Source organism: Seriola lalandi, unplaced genomic scaffold (genome assembly GCF_002814215.2).
Source record: "Seriola lalandi dorsalis isolate HSWRI2012SDOR001 ecotype SW California unplaced genomic scaffold, Sedor1 jcf7180002054748, whole genome shotgun sequence".
NCBI classification, from domain to species: Eukaryota; Metazoa; Chordata; class Actinopteri; order Carangiformes; family Carangidae; genus Seriola; species Seriola lalandi.
Window position 1 is genome coordinate 5,296,058 of NW_019525301.1, and position 21,620 is coordinate 5,317,677.

At 41.3% G+C, this 21,620-nt stretch overlaps 1 protein-coding gene across 2 annotated transcripts; it reads right to left on the reverse strand.

The window, feature by feature from the left end:
- Positions 1 to 1,239: 1,239 nt before the first annotated feature.
- Positions 1,240 to 21,055, reverse strand: atxn7l2a (ataxin 7-like 2a). 2 transcript variants are annotated; one of them, XR_015438363.1, is made up of 10 exons: positions 20,911 to 21,055; positions 19,793 to 19,861; positions 18,257 to 18,596; positions 16,051 to 16,310; positions 14,500 to 14,582; positions 10,024 to 10,235; positions 9,147 to 9,327; positions 7,488 to 7,609; positions 3,416 to 4,706; positions 1,240 to 1,648 (listed from the first exon to the last, which is right to left on the reverse strand). XR_015438363.1 is itself a non-coding variant. In XM_023424811.2 (10 exons), the coding sequence occupies exons 1-10, from the start codon at positions 21,038 to 21,040 to the stop codon at positions 1,631 to 1,633; spliced, it is 2,382 nt and encodes a 793-aa protein (XP_023280579.1). In that variant the 5' UTR covers positions 21,041 to 21,055; the 3' UTR covers positions 1,240 to 1,630. The 2 variants fall into 2 exon arrangements, 1 of the variants encoding a protein (XP_023280579.1); XM_023424811.2 differs by having other exon boundaries at positions 3,740 to 4,706.
- Positions 21,056 to 21,620: the final 565 nt, after the last annotated feature.

Here is a 21,620-nt window from a genome sequence, read left to right on the forward strand (position 1 = left end):
AGAGAGCCCATCTTGGTTGCCTAGTAGAAAAAAATGCACAATGCACTTTTTGTCACCTTTTACAATCAGGGAACCAGTCCCTCTTCATACTGTAAACACTGAGACCAGGTGTTAGTCAAAAACTAACCAGCTAGTTTTGGACTGCATGATAACAAAAAGATTGAACTTTTAACAGAAACATAATCTACAAAATAAAAGTCTCTGAGCTGAGCTGTAACATCACACAGTAACAGAGTAAAAGTCTTAACAGCCTAAATATTTACTGAAGAAATCATTTGATCCATTCATGTGGATGTGTTTGTTCATGTGTGGCTACCTTTCAAACTCAAAGTCTGACTTCTGGGAAATTTTAAATAAAATGATGATCAAGACATTTCACTTCCTGTGAGCATCAAATAGCTTCAATGAAAGAAGTGGGAACCATAAAGGGGCTTTATGCAGGTTTTTCATATTGCTATATAGACAACATTAGCATTAACAGCTGTTTACGTAATATGTACCAGTCTAGAAGAAAAGCTTCATTCCTTTACTCACCAAGAGCTGTCTGCAGTGGTGAAGAACAACCCCAATGTCATCTCTTGTTTTGCTTCCATTTCTATCACTTCTCTTCTTTTACTGAAGTTAGCATGCTAACCACTTAGCCCGGGGCCGGTCAGACCATCTTGTCACTTTCTGATACTGACTCACTGTAGTCTCACTCCAGTCTGCCTTGAAGAAGGATGTATTATAAACTATTCAACATGTAACAATGACTGAGGCGTTGGCTGGTAAGTAGGGGTGTCGCGATAGACATTTAAAAAATTAAATATTGATATGTTGTTAATAATGCTCATGATAATATCATTATGGTAGATGTTAGGCCTTGTGGACCTTTACTTTAGCAGTGTGATATTATTATATTACACTTTTGTACAGTTATGGTCACAGACTCTCTCCACCTGCCTACACACAAACAACCTTAAAGATTTATTTGACTGATAGCATTAATATCCTTTTTTTCTTAAAATGTTGTATAGATACCATAATTATGTCGTTAATGTGAATTCTTTTGGCCACAATAGCTGTGTAATGCAAATCTGATACCGTGACAGCCCTACTGGTAAGTTAACAGCTGTTGAAGGTTACATTGGCTATGTAGCAATTGCAAAACTTAATAGCTCCATTCTCTCTCTCTCTCTCTCTCTCTCTCACACACACACACACACACACTTTTGAATAAGATAAGTCACAGAAACCAAGTGTAAAGGACATTTTTAATCCATTTTATAAACCAACATATTTAATTTAGCAGCATAACCGGATGGTCTTGAGGTATTTCTAAATCCATACTCTGAATTTCATCCCACCCTCCCACTCCCAGTTCTCCCTCAGACATTCATCCAGACAACAGCAAACACACAGACCCACACACCCAGCGGCGATTCACACCAACAGATCCATACTGCACTAAATCTGCACATACAAACAACCTGACACACTCACACTTCAGCATATGCTCAATAGACAAAAGACAGGCACGCTATCTCTCACACAAACACAAACACACACGCACGCACACACACACTTGAGTCCTGTTGCCTCAGAGGCTGCAGAGCTGGCTCCCTCATAGTGGCTTGTAAGGCAGGCACACTTAATGGTGCAGTTTTGGCTGTGGGACAAAAGAAACATTTGAAATTAGTACTTTGATTTTGTTGACTGATTTGTATATTCACTTCAAAACTGTGCAAACTAACAGAAAAAAATTGACATTCGAAAAAGACAGAATCAGAAGACAACATTAAACAAGAATCAAATGGCTAGAAAAGACACTTCCTTAATGTTGATCTTATTTCTAAACTCAGTAGAGTCCAGTTTTTGGGATTTGGGGGCATTGCTGGGAACGGTACAAAAACACGAGTGTATCTTTAAATATGACTGTCATTCTATACTCTGGGTAGTTTATTTAAAATACGTAGCTGATTAGCTTCAACTTCAAGCTGCTAAACTCTGTTCGCTCCAACAATCTTTTTACATCATTTCTAGCTATCATGTCTGTCAGATTTTGCAGGTTGTTGCCATAGATACGGAGCTCTTAGCTGAGATAGCTTGGGGATAGAGCAACTTCTTAGACCCAAATTTAAATTAGTTTTTGATGTTTTACAACACATGTTCTCAATAGTGACTGGCATACTTTGTAGATATGATGTAGATTACAGATAATACAGGTGTCTTTATCACATAAATATAACAGTCCACAGAAAATCTGAAGCCACCTTATTATGTCACATGAAGTGATGGTAAGAAAACAAGACTAGGCCAGAACCTAGTATAGCTAGACCGCATCGTGTTTACATTCAGTCTAGTGTCAGCTGGTTTCAGTGTAGTGTCAGCTGGTTTCAGTTTAGTGTCAGCTGCTCTCAGTCTAGTATCAGCTGGTTTCAGTTCAGTGTCGGCTGCTTTCAGTCTCATATCAGCTGGTCTCAGTCTCGTTAACAGCTGGTCTCATTCTAATGTCAGCTGCTTTCAGTCCAGTGTCAGCTGGTTTATCAGCTACAATCAGCAGTGATGTAAACCCAGGTGAACACTAATTTTCGCCTCTTTTCTGACCTGTGATGTCTCTAAGAGCACACACACTGTAAATCTGTAAATCCACCTGTCCAGAATGGTGCTGTTAAACCAGAAACACCACTGTTACACCTTCCTCTTAGAGTAAACACAGCCCCAAAATAAGTTTAACACTCAATAACCAATCAAAGCGTCTCAAACGAGGAACACTTACAGGAGCACCAACCCAGGGATGAGACGTGACAGATCTATTTTACTAGTCTGCATTGCAGCTAACAGCTCACAATTCCACCCTTACATATGTATATGTGATGACATTGCTCTCTGCGGTTTTGTGTGTCCTCTCAGGCAAACTCTGCTGGAGTCAATCGCCTTTTAGCGGGTTTACATAAAAAAAAACTGCTTATACACACTGATTTTATTGTAATAAGGAGTATAAAATCTTGCTAGATCTGTTGCTATGTTTTTGTTTATTTTGGAAAAAGACGCTAATGGGTTAGGGTTAGTTTGAAATACACACAATCACCAATCGAAGCGGCTACAGCTCACTGTTTCTTTCCTGTGTCTGTGTGACATCGCTCCGAACAGAAAGGCATACTCATACGTCAGTGAAAATGGAGTCAATCTTCTTTTTAGCGGGTTTGTTCGCTTTAAAAAAAAAAAGAAACAAACAAAAAAAAACTTTGGTGTAAAAGGGTTTTAGTGGGCTGAAAAATCTCTGGATTTGTGTGTCATATTTTTGACTCACACATTAACAAACCCACGTTGTTTGCTGTTCAGAACCTAACGTGAGTCAAATGAACCACAGTAATTAACCACGGTAAACAACCACGGTTATAGTGATAATTCAAATTTAAACGGTAATACTAACCGTCTGGCATTTTTACCGTGAACCGGTAACCGTTTCATCTCTAGTCCCGCCAAAAAACAGTCAGATTAGTCAGGTTAGCAGTGTTCACTGTCTGCTTCTTCAGGGCGTGATGACACCTCGCACTGCCTGTTACATCAGCTCTACGACTGATCACAAATCTTCAAGATGAGTGTTGGGCCAGGAACATCTTACCAAGGATGCACAAAGGCACGGTGCCTCAGCCTCCAGGAGAAAAGCTGCATATTGTAACTTTAACTTCCAAATCATTTTCCCTGTCATCGTATGTGCTGCTCAGTTCGCTGCTTTTCTCTCCTCCAAACTCACCTTCTGTGTGCCAAGTTTCTTCTCCACGCCCCCGGCCAGCCCCCCGCCTTTACTGTCCTTCCAAGGGTAGAAATTAGAGCGCGGAGAGGAGGTGGTGGCAGAGCTGGAAGAGGAGGAGGAGGGCAGGCGGTGTGCTGAGGGTTTGGAGGAGGGCGAGTGCTCTTCCATGCTCCCCCCCTTACGTTTCTTCACCAGCCCCTGGTGCTCAAAGCCCCTCCCACTGCCCTGCCCATGCAGTCCTGAGTCCCCCACTCCAGCCCGGCTGTGGGAATTGTTGGTGGCAGAGGAGAGGTCTGGGGGTGATGAATGGCCCAGAGGGGCGTTTGTCCGTCGGTAGGTCCAGACTGCCTTGGCGGCTGGCGAGTGTGACTCTGAGGGGGAGGGCTGGGGGCGGGGTTTGCTGCTTGGGGAAAGCGTGCCATTGGTCTGTCCGTGTGGGAGAGGCGAGGGAATGGGGGCTTTGGAAGAGGAGGATGAGGAGGAGGATGAGGCGGCAGAGGGTGGGCGGCCCCGGTCCTGGAGGATGATGCAGTTCCTGTCAGGGCCTGAGTGCTCCCCTTCCTGCGACGGGGCTTTGCGTTTCCGGAGGGCGGCAGCGGCAGCAGCCTCCTCGCGCAGCTTCAGCATCTGCTTGCTGGGACGCCCCACCGGGTTCTTGGGTCGGCCGGGACCCCCCTGACGCACCGCCACAGGCTTACCTGGAGAAACCAGATGACCGCCACCCAGGCTGCTGCCACCACCCCCGGAGTTCTCTGATTGTATGGCTGTCGGGGGTCTCCCTGGAACACGACTGGAAGAAGAGGAACAGGAGGATGCAGTTTTGAGGGAGGAGCTGATGTGACTTCCTGTGCGGACCTTAGAATGTAATGAAGAGGAGGACATGGCGGCTATAGAGGAGGGAGACGAGGAAGTGATGGTCTTGGCCGAGGGAGTTGGAGCTTGAAGGTCTGTGGCTTGAGGTATTTTCCTGGATTGAAAGAAAATAAATCCATAAATTAATATATCTGACAGATAACAGATACCTTGATCAGAAAAAATAGATGTCTGTTTGATGCCAAAAATGTTCTATAGAATTCTATTAGCTCAAATTTAGTTCAGCATTAGAACATCTGCTTCATGCTACCAGATAACTGTCACTGGTTTAACTGACTGAACCATTTGTTAAACTGACTGAAACGTTTAAAAATAATTGATGATTTGAACACAGCTTCTATTTTTGTACTCGGACAATAACGGATTTGGCTGAAGTAAAGAATGCCACGAGACAGTCAGTCATTTATTTCTATATAACCCAACACTTTATATTATTGCTTCGTATTGTAAGTTCTTGAATTTATATTAGGATAACATGAAACACTGATGCATCAGTCCTTGTTAAAGGTCTTCCATGGGCACGCAGGGTATACTGATACAGTATTGGTCTCATTTATCTACATAAATTATGTAATAATATGAACTTCAAAATACAACATGGTTTATTATACTTTAGTGTTTCATTGATTCGGTTGTGTAGCTGCCTCTCCTGTGGCTAGTTTGAGATCATGGGTACACCATCTATGCTTCTTCTTCCTCTCATGTTTTTGTTAAGTACACAATATTACTCTTATTTCTTTTAAAAAGTTCAAAATGAGTTTAAAAACATTGCAACTTCTACACTATTTACCCAACATGTCTGATAATCTTAATATAATTCAGATATGACAATATGTCAGTCTTGGTTCAAAGATGTAAAAGCAGATAGGGGAAAAATCTATTAGTAACCAGGTTATTGCAAGACTCATGATAGGGCTGAACCCAAATCTTCCTTTGAGCTATTTTTCTTATGTGCATGTAAACATAGTCAATATCAGCCAATATTCAGTCACTGTCTTACTGCCAACATCACAGACTCTTCACCGCTGCTATTCTGGGCAGCAGAAAACGCCATCTGCTTCATCTATTAGAGACTAAACAGTGCGTTAGTCTCAAGTTTATCTGCTAGTGTAACCAACACACAGGATCTGAGGTAACTGTCCCTCATCCTTTTACTGAGGGGGAGAATCTACAGAGAAACATATGTTTGATCTGGTCTGACCCTAGATGGTTTCACATCCCAGATTCCAAAATCATAATCAAAGGAGATTTGAACACAGTTCTTAACCCAGAAATAGATTTACTGACAACAACTAACATGAAATGGAAATCTACAATTGATATTGTATTTTTCGGTGCTACATCGCTCACTTTACTGCATTGACTACTTCACAATTATATAGGATATAACAGATTCATTCATTCCATCGTAATAAGCGATCATGTCCCGATCTTAATTTTTCGCTTCTTCAGGATTTCATTGGCATCCCTCAGACTCTCTGAACACCTCACTAATATTACTGTGGGAAACCACAAAAGCAGAGCTTTGGAGAAAAATAAATCTCATGAAAATAACCTCAAACTGAAAATCAAACATTTTAAAAATTGATGTGCAAAAGCTCACACAGATAAAAACCTCAACAAACTGGGGAAATATACATTAGATTCAATTAGCATACAAGAAATATATATATTTTACTTCAGCAATTATGACACTGAGACAAATGTCTTGCACTATTATAGCAGCTATTTCAAACTTAGCGGGAGACCCTCACCTCACCAAGAGATAACACCTTTCAAAGTCTCTACTATAAACTACACACCCATCACACAGTGAACCAGATCTTAATGGTAGCAACTATAGCAATAGACCAAGTTCAATCACTAGATAAACCATTTACACATGACAGTCCACAGAGCCCAAATTCCCTCTTATAAAGCACCATGACCAGTTTTTCTGAATGACACAGATCAGCAGAACTCCACCTCATACAAACACAGCAAATACTATAGTGATACTGAAACGCCATAAAGACGCCACCCTTCCTCCCAGCTACCGCCGTTTATCTTTAGACAGTACAGACATTAACAATTATCAGTAAAGCACCACCAACTGGAATGGCAAGTTACCCTATCAATAGTACATATAGATCAAACAGGATTAAAAGATCTGCTTGCATCCAATAACAAGTATTACTTAACATAATCCACCAGGTTGCTGTAAGGTGGTAAAGCTTTTCATTGACTGAAGTGGACTTTCCTCTTTGGAGCTTACAAAAATTAGGATTTGGAGAGTAAAGGGGTCAAAGCAGAATCAGTCAATATGCAGACAACATCTTACTTTACATACAGAAATTAAAAGCTCCTTTACAAGAAATCTTTTTCTAAAATCTCAAACTATAAGGTCGGTTGTCCAAATAAACAGTATTATCACCTTCCACAACGAGGTGGAATCTGGCAGTCCTATCATCTCCTGTACTTCTTTCTCTAGGCACACTAAGATACCCCATGAAAATGATGATGAGATTTTTACTGAGGTCTGTACTAAACAATCATGTTCCTTTATGTCTGGAGAATACGATTTATAGGCTGGGGTGTCTCTCTAGCATTGAAATGCTTCCTTCATGGTCTGTTGTGACACAACAAAGAAATTGCAGCTCCAGCGATTTAGATATTACATTTGTCCATATTGTGATTTCAATAAGATTTGATTAATTGTTGAGCCCTAATTCCTATTTAGCAGAGGAAGGCAGGAAAAAATACCCAGTTAAGGCATCAGTAATAACCTTCAAGTGAAACCAAGTTGTATGTGTCCTTACAAAAATAATCTGAAGGATTAGTACCACAAAAGCACAGTCAAGCCAAAAATGCAGGTATGTGAGCTCAGGTTTCTTACTTCCAAAGATGGGCACTGATGTGCTGTTCCAGCATACTGCTGAGCGCCGACCGCAGGTGGTGAAGTCTCCTGTCAAACGTGTAGATGCCGTGACCCAGCGTATGGCTGCCGAATGAGCACACCTAAAGAAAGAAGATGTTCTTGTAAATCTGTTACAAATTAGTGTTTCCTTTGCTTATCTGTGTCAGCAGTGGCTCTAGAAACAACTCTCACATGTCGTTTGTAAAATCTATACTCCTTTGTAGTTTAATATAAACCCACAAATGAAAATGAAGATACAAGGAAACAGACTACTGTAAAAAAAAATAATAAATAGTTGATTGATTTGTTTCTACTGTCCACACCTTCACTGCAATTATGGAGTAATGAAGAAATATTAAAGACGAAGATAAATTTGTGATATATCCATCAGTGATAGTCAGGTATGAAGAGTTAACTGGAACAGCGCTGCGTCAGTCCACTGAGCAGCGCTGCATGCATTAACATGATTTGCCACGATCAGTCCTCACAAGGAAAAGTTCTCTGATCTCATCACAAGAGTGTCTTCAGTGTGTAAACATAACACTTATAAACCAGAGGTGTTTTGGAACAAAGGTGCTGTATACTGATGACGTAATTCGGGTTTGCAGAGAAGAATGTGCAAACATCACATAAACCACGTTTCGACCAAAAAGTACCTGGAACTTTAAGTTCTTCAGGAACTAAAAGGTTCCTGAGGCCCATTATTGTCTGCATTTCCACCGCGGCCTTAAGTCCCAGGAAGATTATGCAAAATTATTACTTGACATTACATCATTCACAGCACTTTGAGGACATAACATGAATGTAAATACGGGACAAATATAAGCAGTAGTATAGTAAATATTCAATACAGGACGCAGCATTTTATTTTCAAATACGGGATGATCCCGTATTATATGTGACGGGTGACAACCTCAGCCACTTTTTTTTTTTTTTGAAGTCCTGTTTCAGTTTTTTTTACCTTCTCCTGGACCTGTTTCGCGGTGTAGAAAATGTGTTTGCTCGCTCTGTGCTCGCTCACTGCGGACTTTTAAACATGGCGGGTGAAATAAAATGCAGCAAGTACTAGACCAGTCAGAAATGTTCAGCACTGCAGACCACACCCCCCAAGTTCCTAAACCTTTGGAAAGTACTACCCCCCGACCAGGGACTTTTTGAGGGTCGATCAGTTACCCCGGAACTAATTTCCTGGTTCCTGGGGAAAGTTCCTGCGGTGGAAACACCGCTAAAAACACAAGTTGGATCTAGTATGATTTGAAGTTGTCTTGTATTGATGGATGTTATTAACTGATTTAAAAATGTTTCTTTTGGACATGAAAAGTGATCAAATCTGCTGACCATAGCTCAGACTGTGAAGTGTGTTCTTGTGTATCAAACAAGTTTAGTGGGATGTGCTCATTACTGGCATCTTCTGTTTGGGGAAAGCAATTGTTTTCCTACTTGATAAGGTCATAGGATGTCCGAGCCATATTTATGAGTCTGATTTTAAGACTTTCTGCCCCTTTTGAAAAGACTGAATGCTGTTTTACACAGTCCAATGAAGCTTTCCAATTTACTGTCTGTACATGTGAATAAATAGTTTTGGTAGGAATTCCCTGGTGCTATTTTCTTCATTAAACCCAAGAACAAATGGCTCACCGCTAATGGTCTGGGATGTGCAGAAGAAGATGACAACTCTAGTGGTTCCTCTGGTCCCTCTGCCTCACTTTCATCACTTGAGATTCGCCCATGGACGAGTGGTGAAGGAGCTCTGACACTTCCCTCATCCTGCCGCTGCTTCTCCTCTTCCGCAGTGCAATCTGACGCACCAGTGGATCGACTGAAACAAAAAAAATTCAAATGTTGATATACAATAATATACTGACGCTGACTGTTTCACAACATGAACAGCTGTCCACAGTGTCTGGATGTGTCAGACCACCAACACTAACTTGCTCCAACACTGAATCCCTGTTTCTATCTGAATTTTCTAGGTCCTTCTGTTGTCTTTACTTTGTTGTGTAGCTGCAGGGTTTTGGAATGAACCATCTGTAATTATGAGATTAGTCTTGAAGTATAAAACAGTGCAATTATTCAGATTCAATCTGGTAATATTATACCCAATTTAGGCAAAGCAGGCTAATCCTGGTTTGCTATTTTATCTAAATGGGTCAAACTGTGGTCAGCCACTGCCATGACATGGGCTGATGAACTTTTGGTTAACAGACATTTTTTACTATGACTGGGATTTATCTTTTGCTGTGTGGCAGGTATAGACTAGTTGGTGTTTTAACAATGATATTTCACCCTCTGTACAATACAAGGCAGAGAGAAAGAAGAGGAGCAGGACAGAAGCAAATCTCAGGATCATATGAGTGAGTGTGTGAGAACAAGAGAACTGAAACTGATAACAGCTATATTTGGTGATTATGTAATGTTATTCCTTGTAAATATGTGGTTTAAAAGTGAAGTGATTGGAACTGCAGACTAAATAAGTACACTTGTAAATGCCTAAGCTTCAGTAAAGCTCACTGACCTGAACGCAGGGAGGCTGGCCAGAGGTCTTCTGCAGTGCGGAGTCCCCGCCTGTTCCCTGGGGGGCTCTGGGCTGGGGGATCGTCCACTGGAGGAGCCTCCCTCCAGCGACTGGGTTCCTTTCTCCCGAACCTTGGTCTTGAGCTCTACCACCAGCTGGTCAAAGTTCTTGCTTCGGCCCACCACCTTCCTCCTCTGGTGGATGGAGTGGATCTGAGGACCGGGCCACAGGATACAGGCAGTCAGGCAGGATTTATAGCCAATGTAAGGGCTTAATGAGACTCCTGCTGTAGATAGCTGCTGCAAAGGGTTTGAGTTAGATGATCATGTTTTCATTCTTTCATTTACTTTGTGAAACAGAGCAGCGTAGATAGAACTGGAGAGACATCTAGATAACTTATGACCTTATGACTCCCTACTGAACAAAGAGACTAATTTGATCACTGTTTATGTTCATTCATAAAGAACGGTGATCACAGTGAGCAGAAGGTTTGCAGTATGATGGTTTTGTTAGGTGTCTGATATTGAAAAGGAAAAGACAGAGTCTTTAACTTCCTTCCTGTTGTCTTCATTCTCAACAAACTCGACTAGCATCAGACATCCGTAGGAGAAAACACGTGGTGTCTCTGTTGATGTAGATTGGTTGGTACATTTTTGATGATGCGCACGTCAGCTAGCTGTCAGCAGCCACCCACTAATGACCTGCATCATCACGTGGCCAAGTTCAGTAGGTTGTAGCAACCTTAGCTTAGCAATGTGACAATTAAATTTGCATGTTTTGCTAACTAGCCTCATAAACACACTCTATTGGTCCAGCCTGAATGTTAAATCTGAGGTTGATGTTGCTCTAAATTTGCTTCTCTTTATCCATCTATTTGCTTTATGCTGGTGAATAGGTGTGAAATAATTCAGGGAACTCAGACACCAGTAAAATCTGCTGGTATCTGAGTTCTGACTTGCGGTTGCCATGGTCCCAACAATGAGGTGCAACAACAAGATTAAAGATCTTGGGAGCTATTGAAAAGTGTTAATCTTTTATCCTCAACAAACGTTATTTCTAAACTAGTCTGAGCGTGGGAGACATACGTTTTTGTTTAAATTAAAGACCATTCATCTCAACTGTTAGGGCTCAAACCACATGGGTGCAGAGGCTCTAAGCAGCGAGCCCTGGTTCAGTTCCTGTCTGGTTATACTAAATGTCATTCCCCTACTCCCTTTCTCCACATGCAAAACACAGACAAGAAAAAAAAAAAAAGTTCCTGTTCCACTTTGATGGGGAAAGTTGTCCCACCAGTTGTGATTAGAGTTCTATTTTGGAGCTTTGTTCCATGTTACAGCTTGGCAGTACAAACCAAGCCCCTTATGGTGGTGACACTTTCACATGTTATTGGAGTAAATCCATTCATTTTTAAGGTCTTATATTTTTGTCATGAAGTTTTTATTTTGTTTTACATTGGTTTTTATAACCTGGATAAATTATTTAATTAGTTTAACGGTAATCTCTCCAACTAGACCACTGCTCTTCCCAAGGAATGGAAATTGTGCTGAGTTCATCATAATCATTTGTACAATTTCTATTTGATTTTTGTTATGGGTCAGAAAATAGATGTTTTCATTTAGTCAATTTAACTGATAGCTGCTTTATTCAGTCACAGGTCACATCTGTGTTAGAAGATGTCCCACTGTTTTCACAGAGCAAGCAAAGGGTCAGAAATAAATCATAATGTATTATATTGATCCTGTGCCATCAAAAACAACCTAAATCATTAATGAACCTATACATTTTTTTCAAATAACTAAGAAGATTTATTCTATTATATGAGAATAGGAATTAAGTATGTCCATCACACTTCACCAGTTCAGTGAACATGTCCTCATGTTCCCTGTTTTCCAAAACCATTTAATTTGCATTGAAATCCAAAAAGAAGAGAAGTGAGAATGTGGAACCAGCATGTGTTTCTTATTGTCAGATAACAAATATTTAATTTTCTGTCTGAAAACAAATTGAATTGTTGTAATTAATTGTTTTGGCTTTTACTGCATAATTATTTCATTAAACAGGAGCGCATTCAAGAGGCTTCAAGTAAAAGTACTGCTGTTGTCAGTTCAATTATGCACCAGTGTTTTTTTATTTACAAATTTAATCATTTCTAAATTTAATTTAAAAATGACTAAATTTCATTTTTCCTTCCCTCGCAGCAGGTGGAAGAGATAACACATCCTTCTACCAGGAATCTGTTTACCTACTACAGGTATGAGATGCAGCCTGCCTTCCTGCGTGTTTCTCCCATCACTCCTGTCATTTCCTGTTAATCAGGTCATCCTGTCTACCACCGCTAGATGTGGTCTCACACACACACACACACACACTTCCTCTTTCATAGACACCAGCCACCATATAAGGACTCTTCCTGTGCTAGGAGTCATTTTGCCCGCTCAGTATCAGTCAGTAGTGATCAGTACCAAAGAACTGTGACTGCAGTTTTATTCATCTATTCTGATCTCAAATCGAGATCAACCTTTTGCCTACTTCGTGCTTTAAATAATGATTAGATAATTCTTTCCAATGTACAACTGTACTCTTATCCCATCTTATGATTTTAAACATTTTAGGGAGATAGTCTGAAGAATCTAAAGACATTGCAATAGCATCAAACTGCTTTATGTGCAAACTGGTGCACAAGGTAATCAACCATCAGGTCATCACTGCAACATTTCAATACACTGATGACATGTGGAAGGTATCATAAATCCAACTCCACACAATACAAAGCATATGTAATGAAATACAACTTTACACATAACAAGGAACAAACAACTTCTACCTCATAGAAACATACCTAGTGCTTTAACTTCTGCCTGACAGCAAATCTGTCTCACCAGATTTTGAAATTTAAAAGCCTGTGAATTTCTAGCACTGACCTTTTTTTGCATGAAATTATGTATCTGAATTTTTTTTTTTACTCTGATTTCAACTCTTGAAATTTGAAACTCATTACACTGTTGCTTTCACAAATTCAGAATGAAAAATTCTGATGTCAAAATTCGAGTTAAAAGTTCAGATTCAACATCCATCCATCTGTCTGTCTCAAACTGAACCAACATCCAGCCAATCAAGTTACTCTCCATTGGTCATGTGACATATGTTGAAATTCCAAGAGTTGAATTTTAAATTTTTTACATTTCAAAGTCTGGTGAAACAGATTTGCCACATGAAATCATCACATTAATGCAAAGTTCCTTTTTGAAAGTAAAAGCCACTTTTGCCTCAGATTTTTCTGTGAATAAGTGTAATTGTGGAAATATTTGTGTTGGGATGTTCTACTGTCATACTACAGGTATCTGCCAATCACAGATTTAAAAACAGTAATAAAAAAAAGTCAGCGTTAGTTGAAATGACATTTTGGTGATCATTTCTATCTAAATACAGGCAAGTGAAAAAATTCATGAATGGAAACACATAACGCATGTTTGATGAGTCTGAAAATGATGTGAAATTGTACAGACAACTATGGGAGGGAAGCCAAGGAGCTGTGAAGCTACTTAACACAATTTATATTGTTTTTCTTATTATTACTTCTCATTAGTCACACATTTGTAAACACCCTGATAAAACTATGCAATTACTAACAGACTAAAGATGTGTTTTTGAGTTAGGGCTGGGCGATCTAGCCAAAAGATTTCGTCACAATCTTTTTGGGTAGCATCATGATCCATAATCTGAATTGTGAGTCTCACCACAGATGTAGTTGAACTTGTGATCAAATGATTAGTTATGCATATAGCTACCTGTCACTTCAAAACAAGGCAAAAGGCTGAGGCTGCAGAGCAGAACAAGGATTGCTGTCTCCAGCTGCAGTTAGCAGGCTAGCTGTTTAACAGCTAACATGGGCTGGTTAACAGAGACTGAACCTTTGAAATAAATATCTAAATATAGAAACTTTTATGGGTAGATAATATGCCAGGAAAATGAGACCTGGGAGGAATCAAATATAAATGCCAGATCATAGGACTGGTGTCATCAATAAATTCTGACACTGCTATCCGTCTACCTTGTCATTGGAGTATTCCACTGTTAGCCATGTAGCATGTGTTTTAAAAAAGCAAAGGATTCACTTTGTTGTTCAGTGCCTCCATCACATGTTAACCTTTCTCTACCAAAGCTATATTTCTATTTCCTGTCAATTATCTGATAAAGGCACAATGCCAAAATTATTACCCAACTTGTTGGCTGTTGTCACAGAGATGAAGAAACCACAAACTCACAGCCTACTTTCCTGGCCTGATGTGCACTAATTGGGTCAAAAGCAAAAAATGACAGGACTAGATTCTGAAATTAACCTCTCAATGCTTCACTGAACTCTGCAGAGAAAAACCACAAACTGAGAAACAAGACAAAGACATAAGAAGCATGAGAATCTGAAAAAAAAACAAGCAGGGTGTTAGTGTGGTGAGGCTCAGTGTGTGTGGAGCTTACATTACACGTCAGGAGGCGAGTGCAGACTTTCTTCCTGTCAGGGTCAAGGACTCCGCAGTGCTTGTCCAGGTCACACTCCCTCTCTATGGACACAATAATAACGTCAACATCACACAATCAACAGACAATTAAAAACACGTCAACATGTCTATACCCACACACAGTGTTGTCAATGATGCTGACAAACACCTATCTTGTTAAATAATAAACTAGAATTCCCTCCTCGTGGTTGTTGCCTCCATCAACAGGAGTTAAAGGAAATATGGTCAACCTCCTTTCCTGAGTTGAATAATGGCCAGAAGTGTTTTTAAAAAACTTAATGATGTCAGCATCAACTAAAGTTGACCTTTGGGATATAAAAATGTCATCACTTCATCATTTTATCCTGTTAGACATTTGTGTTAAACTGTCATAACAAGCAAATGAATTTATAGCCAAAAACATGTTTTGTGAGGTCAGAGTGAGATTTGCCTTTGACCACCAAATTCTTGTCGGAATGGGGTGGTCAGACTGATGGACAACCTGAAAACATAAAGCCTCTAGCCAAAACAATATTCATATAATTTCACCAAAATGTGTTTAACAAAAAAATTTTAAAAATTAAAAAAAATTAAAAAGAATTCCTGCCGTCTGGGTGTTTTTGACCAGTTGACTGTCATTTAAGAAACATTTAGTCATCCGTTTCATACACACTGACAGGACAGATGCTTGTTTTAACTGATACAGCTGGCTGCATTTCAGTCACGCTTCACTTATACAACCACAACCCAAAGCGTCGTTTTAGGTTCAAGTCTATTTTCTTCAGTTTCAAGCTCATAACTACAATTATTGTGTTTTGGGTTCTGAGACCTGCCAAAGGTCAAAGGTCTGCCACGACTACACAGCAGTGCTGTCCCTAAACACATCCAGAAGACTGAGGCTGCTGCAGCCTGAGCAACCTGTCAGTTGAACCCAATACTACTTTTGTCCCCGTTAAATATGTGCACATGCCAATTCCTGGAAGATTAACTTTTAAACGTGAACAGCTTAATCCCACCTGGTGATTGCAGAGACAGCAGAAAATAAGACTGTCACCATGATAACTTTTCAGAATTGTTCAATCCTGTCTCAAAATATTATAAAACCTCATGTGCAGGGTTCTGGTATATGATAATTCTTCAGACTCATGGATATAAAACTCTTGGCTAGGTGGCACTCACGCTCACATGTGATCAAAGTAAACAAAACCTTGTCATGTGCTGTGGATCTTGGTCTCATACTAAACCACCTGACTCAGTATGAAGTGTAAACATCTGAGTAAACAGAGGAAACCAGTTAAGTACCATCTCTGTTAACAGAATTTCAACTGCTGCACATATTATCCCATAATCTTATAATATTATGAAGTTTTACATAATTTCAGCTTCCTCTTCAAGACTTTAACTGTGGATCTAAAAATTATGACCATGTTTATTAAACAGGTAAGCATGATTAGCATAACAGAGTATGTGTTATCTATCCATCTTTCAACCTCTTACTCCATATTACCCTCATCTCTCCATCTGTACTCACTGGAGGCCACTTTGTTGTAGGGTCTGGGAATCCGGTGGCCTGGCACCGCAGAGGCCAGAGAGGAGTCCTTCCTCTGGCTCTGGGTGGGGGACCTGTCACTGGGTGAAGGTCTACCAGGTGGGGTGCTTCCATGTGGCCACGGGGGATCTCTGAGTGATGGAGGTGGAGAGCTCATTGGAGGCTCCAAAGGCGGCGGCTGCTTGAATACTGATGACTCTGTGTGGCTGCTGTAGGTGGACGACTTCTCCAGTGGAGAATGTCTGAATGAGAGAGAAAAGGTACATCATCAAGGATCATCATCCCAGACCAAACTTGGTCCGTTTGGATCTAAGCTTTCTCTCTAGTACACTTTTCACTCCGTTTACAGTTTACTCTACATCACCTTACTACTTCTGTTGTCCTCATTTCCTGTCATCATTCTCATTCTTCTATTCCACAGTAACACATCTTGACAGTTGTAATTGTACACCATGCTGAAATGCAGACACATGGCAGTAAATTTTGCCATGCCAGTTATGCTGCCTGATATCAGCATTTTGATACTGTCATTTGGAAATTAAAAATTCATGACACACACTGTAATGGTCCTTATGTGTCTACAGGTTAAAGACAACAAGTTGCAACTTTAGGCTTCATCCACACAAATACAATTTCATTTTCAAATAACGTTTTAAAATGAAAACGATCTCCGTTCAGATGACTGTTTTAGCTCTGTATCATAAATAATCGTCATCAATCATCACGACCATTAATGTACATTGGAAATGTGTGTGCTGGTGAAAACAGGAAGCAGACTGTCAGCAACGCTTGTAATTTGTTATGCATGTTGTTTTCACCACAGGTAGTCATGACTGATAAGATCCAATCAGAAGGCAAGTATGGTGTCAGCATCAACGTTTCCAACAGTTTGTTTCTTTCCCTCCAGACTATAACACAACCCCAGAGTTTTTATACTATAACAGAGTCAGCAGCATCTCAGTTATAGGGCCTTGGAAACTCCAGAGCAGTGTGGAAGCCATGAGTTAACGTAGAAAGGGATGTATTTAAAAAACTAAAATGTGTTAGTGTGGATTTGGCCTTACAGAGGGCTGTTTGTTGGACTATTTCTTGTATAGTGCAGTTCTCTAACAACCTCACAGTGATGAGATAACTTCAGGAAGTTACTGTTCCCAGGCAAGAAACAGTAAAGCACATAACCTCACTGTAAAACCACCATGTGTCGTTTTTAGTCCTCAGTTTTTGAACAAACAACATATAATGTGTTAATTAGTGAGCTTTACAGCTGCTGGTCGGGAGTCTACCTCTGGACACAGTTAGGCTAGCTGTTTCCATTTGTTTCCAGTCTTTATGCTAAGGTAAGCTAACTGGCTTCTGGCTGTGGTCCTATATTAACCAGACAAATGTGAAAGTGGTATTGATCTTCTTATCTAACTCTGCTCAACCCAGCAGACAGTTGTAACCAGTAGTCTACCATGCACTGGTAACAACTGTCTACATTCTGGTGGTAGGGATGGGTATCGTTAAGATTATAACGGTACTACTACTCTTACCGATACTGATTACCGATCAGGTGCTTTAACGGTACTCTTATCGATACTTTTTGAGGAAGAGAAAAAAAAAAAAAAAACGTAAACAAAACATTTGTCACACTTGTGACAACGGGCTGTGTTTGCATCAACTCTAGTGAAGTAGGGCCACACTTTGGACATTTGGTTCTCCCTGCCATCGTTATATATCTAAAGGTAGGCTACGAGCTTGAGTTGGTATGTGCACTGCACTGCACTGTCTGGCGCGTGCGTGTGTGTGTGTCTCTCACTGGAACAACAGCCCCGCCCCCCCTGCCCTCCACTCACACAAACAGCAGGCAGAGAAAGAGACAGATCTCTCATCCTCTGTGATAGTAGCGAAAATATATCATACATAGACGGACATTTGACGGAGTTGGTGAAATAAATGTGCAAAATAATGTTTATCTAGCGGAGAAAAAAAAAACTAAAACTGTACAGCTCCAGAACTGATAGAACTGTTAAGGTCGGAGCTTATTGATACTGCGGTCTTGAATAATGTAGCCCCAGGGCCCGTTCAGTACCGGGGCTCTGTACCCATCGCTACCTGGTGGTAGTAAACAGTTATACCCTGAACTCAGTCTGTGACCTGTGAGCTCTAGTCAGAGCTTTCACTCCAGGTTGCCCCGCTCTATTCTTACCGTACTCCATCCTTGGAGTTCTTGGAGTGTCTGTACTGGGGTGGGGTGGAAGGCGAAGGTGGGGCTACCCGTAGCTGCCCAACCCCCTGGCCTCTACCCTCCCAGGTTGAAGTAGAAGCAGAATTGGTCCCATGGGAAGGAGAGAGGCCGTGGTGGGGCCTCTGCTGGGGCTGGGGTGCAGGGGTGGGAGAGCGCAGTCTGGCGTACAACTTAGCCACGGGCCCATGTCTCCGCTCACAGTGCTTTTCAAAAGCCTGCGGCTTCACCACTTGGCCACAATGGCTGCACACCACCAGGTAGAAGTCATCGTGGCCGGGGTAGAGGCCAAAGATGGACATGTCTAGGAGGAGAGGGGAGGTGTGATGAGGAGAGGAAATACAATGGATACACAGATATCAGCCTGCAGAAAAAGAAACATGGCAATGTCACTTTGTGAGGCATCCGGGGATAACGCTGCATTATGGAAAGATGATACATCTTCTAACTTAAAAAGTCCCATCGGAGCTGGGCACCACTGGTAGAAAATACAGCTGAAATCAGTTTTCAACTGGCAAATGCCAATTGTTAACTGGCAGTGTCATTCTGATTACATTAAGAAATACATTTTGTTATGCACCGACAGCTTGGTGTGTCTTGGAGTTCAGATGTTGTCGTGCTGATTAAGTGGGTATCCTTTGGGTGCTTTGGTTTCCTCCCACAGGTGAAAGAGCTGCAGGCTAGGTGAACTGTGTCGAACTGTGAAAGGTTGCATGTCTATAGACATTATATATAGATCAGCCTGTGACAGACTGGCAGCCTATTATGGTTTGTACCTGACTTCTTACCAAGCGTGAGCTCAGACAGACTTCAGCCCCTGAACAGAATAAACGGGTGTAAATAGATTAATCTGAGAGATGAACTGAAACAAATCCCTAAGTCGATGCAAACTAAGTGAGAAAAGGCAGAAATTTTTAATTAAAACAAATGCACAGACCTCAGCTCATTTTTCTTAATCATTACCTTGTTGTGGCTGTTTTCCCATGTGATGGAGATGCAGCTTGAGTGTGAGACAGTGAACATACTTACAAACAAATACTACGCAGGTATTCGTTTTGATAAATCAAGTCATAACATGTACACACAAGGGGGGAGCGTCTGTTGGACAGCTGCAGTTACAGAAGCTAGGTGTCAGGAGCTGCATAAGCTCAACACCACCTAGCTTTAATACTGGCCCTGGTCTCTAGTAGTAGGTCTCGAGTAGCTCCATTTACTCACTGTCTCTGGGCAAGGCTGGAGACCACAGAGAAGCTAAGACACTAATTACTGTACATGTCAGTGTACATGCACAGTAATACACGCACGCCTTATGCTTTCTCGTTCACAGATGTCAAGTCAAATTTTATTTATATATAGCCTAATATCACAGTTCACAAATTTGCCTCAAGGTGGTTATTAATCTTTATGGCGTATGACACCCTCTGTCCCGAGATCTGGGAATCAGATAAGGAAAAAGGATGGCCTTGACTATGTGTTGTAGATGATGGTGTGAAGACTTACCCTCCTTACTGAGAGACATAGCCTCTGCAGCCTTTTTGCCATTCTTGCTGCAGTCGTCCACATCAGGCCCTGAAACATCACATTTTACATACATGTTTGATAAGCCATGCATGGGAAGGAGGGGGGAGTCAGATGTTTTCCAAAAGTTGTATGTCAGGTTCATTAGTAAGACAAAGAATAACCTTAAATAGCAGAATGATCATTTTCTTCAGCTGTTATATAAAGGACTGATTTACAGGTCAACTGCCTCTCAACAGAGTGCTGCTCATGTTTTTCACTTGTCTTTCTGTCATAGTTTGCTAACAGTAAGCAGCTAATGGTGTTGAGAGGTGGACATGGACTTTATATGATAGTTATGGCCAGAGTAGCACTTGGAGTGATGCCAGACAATGAGTGAGCGCACACACTTAAAGCTGGGAAGGGCAAGACCACTTTTAGGGCAGAAGTCACACACATGTGAGATTCCCTATCGAAATCAAAAACGTTAACGGTTAAATGGAGGTGCCGACAATGGCAGTCAGAGGGACACATGAAGATGAAGCGAAAATAACAGAGTAACGTTTGCTAACATCAAAGGCTGGGCGAGCATTTACATGGTGGCAACAGCATCAGACTCCTCCTCCGTCACCGGTGTCTACTCTGAATCCTCCTGCTGTTGCTAGCATTAGCATGCTAACGCTAACCGCCTCGTCGTCAGCGACTAGTCTTGGCTTTCTTGCTAGCTAGCTAGCAAGCTAGGCTAGCTTTCCACAGCGAGAAGTTGCTCGCCCAACCATCCACACTAGCCTCCTTCCGCTCTGATGCCACCGCTGCCCGGCTGGTTTCACCAAATTGAAACGCATCCCTTAAACGCTGGCAGCTTGTTTCATGAATATAGTCGTGAAACACACGCCGTAATGGCTATATCTTAATAACTATCACTTATTTTTTCTTGAAGAGAGCATATGCAGTGGGACCTGGGAGAGAGCAACATGTTACCCACCCAGCACTAGGACCCGGCAGGGTCTTTGTTTGGGTAACATGGTTAGCTCTGTCCTCCGTTTCCACGAATATAAACCCCGGTGCTTTGGTTAAACGGCTTCCTAGCTGCCGGCGTTTGCGTCAAGGTGTTTTCTTACCATCCGCCGCTGTCACACCAGCCCACTCGGCCCAGGCAGTCCAGCTTTGACCCACGAAATCATCGAGGCTAGGCACCCGCCGATCCAGAGCAGCCATTACTTTTACTGCGCGTTCACGCGACGCCATCATCACTGCGCGGCAAGCAACTTACGTCATATCTCGCGCTCTCGACAGGATAGGAACTTCCTGCGAGCGCGTTCTTGGGACACCCACACACAGAGAGAGGCAGGAGACTGGAACAGAAAGTCCCCAAGTGATGTCATTGTTTGCCTTCATAACCACTTCAAAACATTAATACAGTGAGGGTGCTGAGTCTACAGTCGCAAAGACGCGAAGAAGAAAAGACAGGAAGTCAGGAAAAGCCAATGTTGTTATTTGAATATTTAAAAAAACAGACATGAGTTAATTAATAGTCACATGACCACTTAATTTTTAAGATACAAAAATATATGTAATATTTATGAGGCCAAGGCTCGTTCAGCTGTACAGCACATGTTTTGCATTAGGTGGAGAAATAAATCAGGACAATAATTAAAAAGATCGATAGCAGATGCAAACAAGGTGCACACTAAAAACAGAGAGGATCATGGGCCACAGAAGGCAGCATCCATTGCAACAAGGATTTTAGATCCTGTATAACAAACGCAAATAATCCAAGGAAATTAACCCATTGGCTCCTATTGACCCTGGACCCCATACCTCCTGCCTA